General features: G+C 35.7%; 1 protein-coding gene across 1 annotated transcript; it reads left to right on the top strand.

The window, feature by feature from the left end:
* Nucleotides 1–1,168: 1,168 nt before the first annotated feature.
* On the top strand, nucleotides 1,169–10,747 carry MMP12 (matrix metallopeptidase 12). The gene is made up of 10 exons (XM_006094681.2): nucleotides 1,169–1,264; nucleotides 2,603–2,850; nucleotides 3,433–3,581; nucleotides 3,867–3,992; nucleotides 6,798–6,959; nucleotides 7,475–7,598; nucleotides 8,423–8,556; nucleotides 8,929–9,088; nucleotides 9,822–9,925; nucleotides 10,521–10,747. Exons 1-10 carry the CDS (start codon nucleotides 1,169–1,171, stop codon nucleotides 10,619–10,621), a joined length of 1,404 nt encoding a protein of 467 aa, XP_006094743.1. The 3' UTR covers nucleotides 10,622–10,747.
* The last annotated feature ends 154 nt before the right edge of the window (nucleotides 10,748–10,901 follow it).

The following is a 10,901-nucleotide window of genomic DNA, read 5'->3' as shown; positions in this document are numbered from 1 at the left end:
CTGATAAGGAGGTAGAGAGGTTCTGGAGGCAAACTTTTTATCTCCCAAAGTTGAAGTATTGACTTTCATGCTGCCAACTCCAGATGATTTCCTCTAGGGAAATTTGCTTCTGGAACCTCTCTACACAGCTACCCAGTTGGGAATGGGCCTCTGATTAGATGCCTGAAAATGTGAAGTTATAGAAACAGAACCTAAGCCTGTACAACACATAGAACAAACATCAAAGCATCATGATGTCATAAACTTTTCTTTGATAAACATGAAATCTCTACATCAGTGATTCCCAAAGTGGGCGCTACCGCCCCCTGGTGGGCGCTGCAGCGATCCAGGGGGGCGGTGATGGCCACAGGTGCATTTGTTTTAACTTTTTTTGTATTACCTTTCTATTCTGAGTTCAATAAATAGTTTCATAATTTCAAACTTCAATGTTTCTAATTTACACCTTTCTTTACTATATTTTACGAAAAAGGTAGAAACATTAATACATATATCTTTCTGTTTAATTGCTATTAAAATTTAAAAAAATTAATTTCCAGGCGGCGCTGAGTAATATTTTTTTCTGGAAAGGGGGCGGTAGGCCAAATAAGTTTGGGAACCACTGCTCTACATCAAGGTTCTTCAGGGAGCTAGATTAAGCATAGAGAGGATGCCTCTATTCTAGCAAAAAGCATTTTATTTATCTAACCCTTTACATTCAGTATTGTGTTGTTGTTGTTTTTTTAATAAAAGCTTACTTCATCTATAATGAACATAAAGAAGGTATTACAGTGAAAATTCAGGTACTAAACTCTCTAAAAATTTATTTTTTAGTTATTTCTATATTTTAGGTGCTCAGAATTTCTTGTATAATGGCTTATTTTGCAAGATGGGTAGAAGAAGGAACTCATTTCATTTGAAGAAATATAACCTCAAGTTGTCTGAGTGAGGGTTGACGTCATTGCTAATTGAACCATTGATGGGTTAGATACGAATTGACCCATTGTTGGTCCAGTAAGGTCATACTCCTGTTTGTGGGTTTTTGAGATTTGTAGAAAGATGATATTAACTATGAGTCACTCAAAGGATTTCCTCTTCATGTCTGGCTTAAAAGATATATAAAGAGACACATTTAAGGACTTGTACTAGAAAAGACAAGGTGACTTAGGTTGTCATTCAGGAGAAGTTTAGAATGAAGTTTCTTCTCTTGATGCTGGTCCTGCAGGCCATTGCTCCTGGAGCTGTTTCTCGGATAAACTCTAAAGAAAAGAATGTGGCATTTGCTCAAGTAAGTATTAACCGCTCCAGTATTTATCTAACCTGCTTTCTGTCTTTAAGATTGATTACATTGACCAGTTTTATATTGAAAAGTACTATTTGGAAAAAACTTGTTTAAGGAGCTATTTGATTTTAGCACTGAAGTTTTCTTTGCCAAAGAGGAGTGTAATAAAGAGACGCTGGTTTTGAAGGAGTGTGATAAAATTGGTGGTTGAATTTGTCCCTTTTACTAAAAAGCCTAGGCCAAGGATTTTTAGTTCAAAATAATTGGTGCTCTACTTCTGTTACGGTATTTTACATTAACCATTTAATGCTGGTAATAATCTGAGATTTGAATAATGTTTTGATTATTTTAACCACTTCAGTCTTCCATGATAATTCAAGAATACTATTTTATTAAATATATTTTATTAAATATATTTTTATTTATTTCAGAAGGGAGAGGGAGAGAGAGATTGAAATATCAATGATGAGAATCATTGATCGGCTGCCTCCTGCAAGACCCTACTGATAACCCAGGCATGTGCCTTTGACCGAAATCGAACCTGAGACTCTTCAATCCCCAGGCTGATGCTCTATCCACTGAGCCAAACCAGCCAGGGCAAGAATACTCTTTACTGTCTCTATCTCAGATATTTCTTCCTGAACAGTTTTTAAAATATAACTTTTTAATTCATTTCTTTCCCCTAACTACATGAGTTCAGATGATGTCCCCATTTTCTAAGACTGTTTTAACATTGAATTTGTCATGGTTGTCCATTTTGTTGAGCTTTGGATTTTTAGGCAAGAACATTTTATTCGAACTTAATTTATGGATCCTGACAATAAAGGTTTTTCTGCCCTAGTTGGTTTGGCTCAGTGGATAGAGCGTCAGCCTGTGGTCCCAGGTTTGATTTTGGTCAAGGGCACATGCCCGGGTTGTGGGCTTGATCCCCAGTAGGGGGCGGGCAGGAAGCAGCCAATCAATGATTCTCTCTCATCATTGATGTTTCTATCTCTCCCTCTCCCTTCCTCTCTGAAATAAATTAAAAAATATTTAAAAATAAATAAATAAATAAAGGTTTTTCTGATTTACTGAATGCCATGATGTGTCAGATGCTGAAATAAGTTTTTAAAAGTAGAAACAAGTTTGAAGCAGTAGAGACATAAGGATGTTTTTAGTGGGCTTCCAGGAATCAATCTTGCTAATAATTTATGACATGTATGACAGCACAAAAATTTTTTCTTATTATGATTAATTTTCTGATACCTGATTCAAACTTATCAGTGCACAGTTGATCCACATATGCAGAGCTCCAACAGAAAACTTTAGATATATAATAAGGTAATACTGAATTTATTTTTCCAGAGGTACTTGAAACGCTTTTATGGCTTCAACATGGGGGCAATTTCAGCGACAAAAATGAAAGTCAATGAGAACTTCATGGAGAATCAAATTCAGGAAATGCAACAGTTCTTGGGACTAAATGTGACAGGGCAACTGGACAAGTCCACTCTGGACATGATGCACAGACCTCGATGTGGATTGCCTGATGTTTATCGTTTCGACACAACGCAAGGGAGGCCAGTATGGGAGAAGTATCTCATTACCTACAGGTAACATCATAGCCATGTATTTTTCTGCTTCCCCACAGGTCTGACTTCTGGAATCCTGAAAATTTTAGATATGACCCTACATTTGGTCGTGACTAAGCAGCCTCCCTCAACTGTTAACACTTACCCTCTGTTCAAGTTCATTATCTCCAGGAGCGAGGATTGTTCACTCAAGGATGGTTTGGCTTGCCAGTCCAGACCTGAGTAGAAAGCCTGCAAATGAAAGGAGAATGAAATTACAATAAATAAGACACAGGATAATTTTTTCTCAAGTAGTCAAGATGAATAAATGCAGATGTCTTGGAGCAGGGGCAAAAGGCATAAGCTTCTATGAATGTAAATCATTTGTAAGGGTCACCTATAAATGACCTATGAGAACAAATCAAGTTAGATTCCATTTAAGGAGAAAGTTGTCCAAGGATAAACATTTCTGTATATCGAAAGTGTGCTTTTAAAAAAAATTGGTACAATTAATTTATGAAATAACTCATTCTCCAATGATACCAGCAGATATGAAATATTATAATATAAAAAAATTAGCACATGGTTTCATATATTTTTTTCTTTTTTGTTTTGCTGATAAAGAATCAGTAATTACACTACTGACATGAAGCGTGAGGATGTTGACGATGCTATAGAGAAAGCTTTTCAAGTATGGAGTGATGTGACCCCTTTGAAATTCATCATGATCAATGCAGGAGAGGCTGACATTATGATAAGATTTACAGCTGCAGGTAGAGAACTTGGACTTATTTCATCTCTATCATTTGATATGACCTAGACTGTAGTGGTCGGCAAACTGCGGCTCATGAGCCACATGCGGCTCTTTGGCCCCTTGAGTGTGGCTCTTCCACAAAATACCGACTTCTGTGCATGGGCCACGAAGTTTCAATCGCACTGTACGTGCAAGAGCCACACTCAAGGGGCCAAAGAACCACATGTGGCTCACGAGCCGCAGTTTGCCGACCACTGACCTAGAGTATACATAGAAAGATTAATCTTCTTTTCCTTTTCAAAAGATTATGGAGACTTTTACCGTTTTGATGGCAAAGATGGAGTTATAGCTCATGCTTTTAAACCTGGACCTGGTTTTGGAGGAGACATATATTTTGATGAGGCTGAACGCTGGACTATGAACCACAAAGGTAGGCAAACAAGTAAACAAAACCACAAAAGAAAACCCTAACAAATTATAAATAGTGCCACCATTTTGGAAGAGGCTACATAGCTACTTCGTATAAACTCAGAAACCTCAGGAACTATAGGTATGTTATGTGATCGATTTTGACAGTGCAATCCATAAACTCACACAAACATAGGTACTAATTCTGTATATGCTAACAATCCTAAAATGGTGTGGTTATCTTCCTGATCCATTATCTATAATAATAAAAGCATAATATGCTAATTAGACCGGAAGTCCTTCCAGACGAAGCTGTGGCAGTGGGGGCCAAGGCAGAGATAGCCGTGACGACGGTGGTGGGGGCCAAGACTCTTGCATGAATTTCATGCATCGGACCTCTAGTATGTTGATAATTTCTTAGATTCATAGTGACACAGAAAGGCAATACTGTAGAGAATTTAGAGAACCTCATAGAGATACACCATGTTATTTGGTCATGTAGTCTCTTGTGGTTCTAGGATAAAAGTTTCAGAATGCCCAACTAGTCATTCAATCATAACTTGTATGTATTTACAGAGGAGCTGTAAGTCACCATTCCTATATAAAAGTGAAGATGTGAATAATTAACCTCCCTTATTTGGAGGAATCACTTTCCATTGGAAAGTTGGAGCCATCATATCAGAAGCCTACTTAATCTCTCTATTGGGAATCCTAGATTATGTGACTGAGTCATGTAGAAAGTAAATGGAGAGAATGTCATGAAGAATATGCTTTTCTCAGCATCCCCCTTTGTCTTACTGATACTGCAAATGTTAGATAGTAATAGTTTATAGGCCAGAAAGACTATTTATTTTAGTCTGACACATGGTCTAAAGCTTATAGTATTCTTAAGTGATAAGAGGATTTTTACATTGTCAAAAGACAAATGATGTATGATTTGTTTTTTTCTGAGCTAAAAATTTTCAACTTAGACGTATTAAATTTGTCTAAATTTTATGAAAGAATATTTTGGTTTTATAATCATTTCATTTGGTGTGGGAGAATTGTGCCAGCTAGCTAGAATGTTTTGAAATTCTAAAGGACCTTGGAAAAATCACTTAATATAGTTTTTTTACAGTTAGAGGAAATTGAGACCAAGGGAAAGTTAGTGGCTAGCTTGTGAAAAGCTAGGGTCAGAACATGCATTTCCTAATTCTTACTTTAGTCCAATGTTAGTCAAATGAATTCTAACTGTCCATGTTGCCTTATTTTTAATTGGCTCAATTTTATATTTTTCAATAGCTAAATTATAAAAATTCTAACTTAAAGTGCTCATTCTCAACCTAATTTTTGACACTGTAAATTAGATGAACAATCAGCTCAATGGTTACTTTCTATTAGAGTGTTAAGTGATGCCGTGGGGGTAATTTCAGTGACAAAAATGAAAGTCAATGAGAACTTTGGTTACACAGATAAAAAGGACGAGGAACACACAATGTAGGAAACAAACAAACAAACAAACAAACAAACAAACAAAAAACCCCACAAACAAAAATCCATTATTTTGAGATAAGAACCAGTCTATACAAAGTATTATATGAGTTGGGAATAAGATAAATTTAGGTTTAAGCCAAAATATCAAAGGCTTTGTTTACTCTTTCCTGTATTATGCAGAGCAGAGAGAATGACAGAATCTACACTTCTTTTTCATTATTTGAGAGAAATTCAAGCATTTCCAAGTTTGTTGCTAAACCCCTGTGTTACAGGGAATGTTCCTGGACACCTCCCAAAAGACAGTAGACTCTATGTTCATGCTTGGGTAGTGGAGAGTATTTCAAGGCCTTGCTCTGAGGCTAAGTGGACTTTGACCCTGGGCAAGTCAATTCTGAGCGTCAGTTTTGCCACAAAACAGGAAGAAATAATGAGGGCATTAGACCAGAACACAGATAAAAACTAAGATTAAGGGGTTATTCAGATCTTCTTAAGAAGCTTCAGAGAAAGGACACACCTCTCTATCTTACCTACAAAGGTGCATGCTCTAAGAGATACAGAAAAAAATGAACAAGCATGACTATAACTTGTCAGTGTAAATATATCTCACTTGTAAGCATAGTCTCTGATTTTATTTAGAATCATGTGTAGTAAAAAGGTGAGCTTTATTTAGAGCCAAGAAATTCAAATTTGAAACTTGGGTCAGCACTTAATTTGGTCAATTAATCTTGCTGATACTGTGTCTTCATCTGTAGATGGAGAGTGTGGTGGCTTCCTTTTAGTTACATAAGGATTATACATAATGTGGTATATTTCTCAGTGACTCATAGTACCTGGAACTTCATATTGCCTTATATTTGGGTTTAGTAAAGAATGGTTATTAAGTACTTTTTTATATGCACTCAAGACTGACCAAGAGTAAAAGTAGGATGAAGTGATAATAACTCAGAGGCAGTGAGAATTATTGAACACAGCTATGAGTTATTGTAGAGATTTTCACAACAGAATATATGTCATTTGTGTGATAGTGCAGTGATCCTTAACCAGAGGCAATTTTGCTCCCAAGGGGACATTAGACAATGTGTGGAGACATTTTGGTTATAAAAACTGAAGAGGGATTTGTTACTTATTTAATGGTAAGCCAGGGATTTCTAAAAAACAAAACAAAACAAAACAATTATCTGGGCTATAATGTCAATAGTACCAAGACTTGAAAAACCTTGTGCAAGGAGGGGAACCAAGTAAAGGATTCCCAAATGTTTCCCTTCTCATTGTGTCAGATTTAAATTGTGTTATTGTCTTCTAGCTGCCTGTAGATTTCACTGCTCTTTTCCTCTTCTGGTTGGTTTCCTCTTAGGCATCAACTTGTTCCTAGTTGCTGTTCATGAGGTTGGCCATGCCTTGGGTCTAGACCACTCCAGTGATCCACAGGCCATAATGTACCCCATCTACAGTTATGTGGACCACAACACATTTCAACTCTCTAATGATGATATACATGCCATTCAGTCTCTCTATGGTAAGTTGAATTTCTTTACTGTTTTGCCTTATATTCACGCTTCTGAGTGGTTTCATGATACCTGCATTTGGCTAAAACTTTAACATCTGTATTCACTTTTGAATCCCATGGAAACCCTGTGAGGTAGGTAGCACAGATATTATGTTCATTTTTGTAGATGAGCACAAGAGATCTAGTATGTTAATGCCAGAGCCAGAGGCAAAACCTAAGCCTTCTGGCCTTGAATCTGTTATTTCTATCTAACATACCATTGTCTATTGAAGAAGGTACACAGAGAAAAAAAATATAACTGGAACAAGAAAACCATAGTGAACAGATTTTTCCTCCTCCATAATGTTGCAACCACATGGGGAAAAACTTTTTTGTCTGCTTTCTGTAAATGTTATAGAAAGCATAAATTGCTTTTTATGCATTTTTCATCAAGAAAATTGAATGTTTTTTAAAAAAGAATGATTCTTCCTTTGATGAACTAAAAATTAGATTTTTTTCTAATGCTTCTTGAAACGTATTTTCAGGAGGTCCAGAAAACTTCCAACTCTCATCAAATCCTAACAGTACAGAACCAGCTTACTGTGATCCCAATTTTCATTTTGATGCTGCCACTAGAGTGGGAAATGGAATCTTCTACTTTAAAGACAGGTAGGATTATTTTTATACCTGACCAAATTTAAAGGTTTTTCTCCTAAAGTGTGCTCTGTTGTTGTTCTTATTGTAGAATAATAGAAAATGATGGAAGATTAAGTAGATGAAAATAGTAAATAGGGACTTGGACTTGATTCTGTAGGTAGTGGAGAGATCTTGAAGATTTTGAAGCAAGAAAGTGGTATGATTATATTTATATCTTAACTAGAAAACTGGTGTGTAAATAATGGATTTACAATTGGAATCTGGGCTGGGGACTTATAAGACAGGAAACAGAGAAGCCAGACTATTTAAATCATAGATAAAAAATAGTGTCTGAAACTAAATCTGTGGCAGAGTACTTATTTAAAGGATTTGATTCTTGATTATAGAGAAGGGAAGTCCAGGATGACTTATGGTTCATGTCTTACAACACAGACTGAAGCAGATATTAGAAGTGTGGGGGAAGTATAGAAGATTAGTATTTGGAAGGGAGAAAAAATATTCTTCATTTTTGAGATTCAAACACTTAGATACTTGAGATTAAGTGACTTCCTTTAGATTATAAAGCTAGTGAATGGATTGTGGGACCAGACTAAATAATGATCCTTTGATTCCAATATCCAGGGTATAACAGTTTGTCTGTTAATACCATTGCTATTATCAAAGAACTGATTTAACATTTTTTTCCTTGTGGTGCTCCTACACAGACATCCATGGAATAGAATGTGAAGATCATGAAAAGAAACATTAAACTGTTTCACAGGTCCTTTCCACTCACATTTCATGGTTCTTGAGTCCACAACAATTTTTTAACATGTATTTAATGTTTTACATGTCAGTTTCTTCTGGATGCAGATTCCTGGGAATCCAAATGCCAGTATTGGTTTAATTTCTTTCTTATGGCCAAACTTCACATCTGGTATTCAAGCTGCTTATGACACTGAAACTGGACAACACGTTTTTCTTTTTAAAGGTAATTCCAGTGTTCGGTTTTGCTATTGAGTCTACTTCAAGGAAGAGAATAAATTAAGGAAATACTACAATTTTTTATAAATATAGATTTTTAAAAAACCACTCCAAATTGTATTAATTGTACACTGAACTATAACCTAACATAAATTAAATAGATGATATATAAAACTTCCAAGAAAAGTTTGTAAAATATAAATTGTAATACTTATGGGGGGGAGGGAAATACAGAACCATAGAAAATGGGCTATGTTTAAGAACAAGGAACAATACACTTTGGAAGAATGGGAAAAGAATGATGTTCACAGTGAGTCAACATATATTTCTATTACTCTTTCTGTATGATTCCAATGTGCTCTTTTCTTTGTATTCACAGATGATAAGTACTGGTTAATCAGTAATTTAAGACCACAGCCAAATTACCCCAGAAGCATACATTCTTTGGGCTTTCCTGAGTCTGTAAAAAGAATTGATGCAGCTGTTTATAACCCACTTCTTCGTAAGACCTACTTCTTTGTAGATGAAGTGTATTGGAGGTGAGCTTTAATGATTACTAATTTGACCTCTAAGATAGTGAAACAAGCAGGGAATGGGATTTTCCAGAAGAATAGTTTTACATACAACTTCCCAAAGATTTTTTTATCTTCCAGGGAGATAAATCAAGAGAATATAGGACTAGAATATTCATTGTCTATCTAGTTCTTTTCTCTGGACTTTTAGATTCTGAATTTTGAAATAACACATAGTGTATTTTAAAGGAATACTTTACATTAAATGTCATGGTATCAATCATAGTGGAAACACATTGGGAAATAGTGATGGAGATGTATGGGACCTAGTCTTTACAGTCAGGTGGGAGGGTGTACGGAGTTTCAGATTCCTTTCCAGAATCACTGGACCCATGAAGACAAAACGAGGAAACTATCTTCTGAATGACAGCTGATCCTACAAGGTCTTCACTAACAGGAAATTAGACAACCAGGCTCTATAAAAAGGGACTGAGCACTGCGAAAGCATTATGGAGGAGGGAGGAGAGTGTTTGACTGGTAGTCAAGAAGACTGGGGTTAGAGTCCCATAGGGACATGGAATATATCAGTGAACTGTTTACCATAGGTCCTGGGTTTTCCCATCAGTGCAGCTCAACTCTTTTTAGTAAGTACCTTTCAGGACAGAAGTAGGTGGGTTTTGTTGTTCAAGTCATGAAGTGTCAAGTTTTTGTCATGAAGTCTATTTATGCTGAAGTTTCTGCTGTTTGTTTTTTTGCTTAGGTTTGATGAGAGAAAGCAATGCATGGACCCTGGTTATCCCAAATTGACTATTGACCACTTCCAAGGAATTGGGCCTACAATTGATGCAGTCTTCTATTATAACAGTAAGTAGACTAGGAAACTATGAAGATACTTGAAATCTTTTTTTAAAACACAGAGCCTTTCATACTTTTTTATACTTTGCATTCTTTACCTTCCTTTCATCTCCTTTCACACTTCATGGGCTCTCAAGGACTGGGGCTGATGGTGGGATGAGAGAGCTTGAGTTTGTATTCGTGAATGTCTTTAAGCAAAATCAACCTAAGCAAATTGTTGACTAGGCCAAGATATTTTGTGTTTTTCTTGCCACCCCCATGAGCTTTGTACTTCTTCCATCAAGGCTTTGGTGTGTGTACCTGGGCCCAATCTCCTCTCTCCCACTCTGAGTTCTCCACTTGGAGTGTAACTTTTAAAAAACATTTGCATGTTAAAAGTCAGCCTTTAAAACAAAACAACCTTCTCAATAAAATTAATGAGAATATTTAATGGTGAAATGACTGACAGTAGGCAGATATCTGGGGGCGAAGGGATTCAAACTTTATATATTTGAATCAGACCTTATTTAATGTAGATAATCTAAAAAATAAATGATAATCTATGTTATCTTTTCAAAGAAATACAAGCAGAGAATTAAACTATTCAATTTGTTTTCGTTTTTAGAACACTACTATTTTTACCAAGGAGCTGTCATATTTGAATATAATACCCCAACCAACCGTGTCTTCAGAGTACTGAATCGGAATGCTACCCTTAATTGTTAGGAATTATATAATTACTGCTGTTTGCCAATTTACTCTAGTTTAATATGTATTTTTGCATACTTGTTATGTGCCTAGTGTATCACTAAATAGTGACATATATCATAAAATAAGGTAAAATCTATAGGCCATAGACAAATAATCATATAGATAAATTATTATACAAAATATATAAGATTTTTTTTAATTTTAAAAATTCTCATTGTCAATTTTTACTTTACTCTGCTATTAAGTTTGAAAATAAACACCTTTAAAGGCCAAGAGAATATGTTGGTCATTAACA

This window comes from Myotis lucifugus, unplaced genomic scaffold (genome assembly GCF_000147115.1).
Source record: "Myotis lucifugus unplaced genomic scaffold, Myoluc2.0 scaffold_139, whole genome shotgun sequence".
In the NCBI taxonomy this organism is placed as follows: Eukaryota; Metazoa; Chordata; class Mammalia; order Chiroptera; family Vespertilionidae; genus Myotis; species Myotis lucifugus.
Note: the sequence above shows the minus strand (reverse complement) of the source record. Positions and strands in the feature narration are given on the sequence as shown.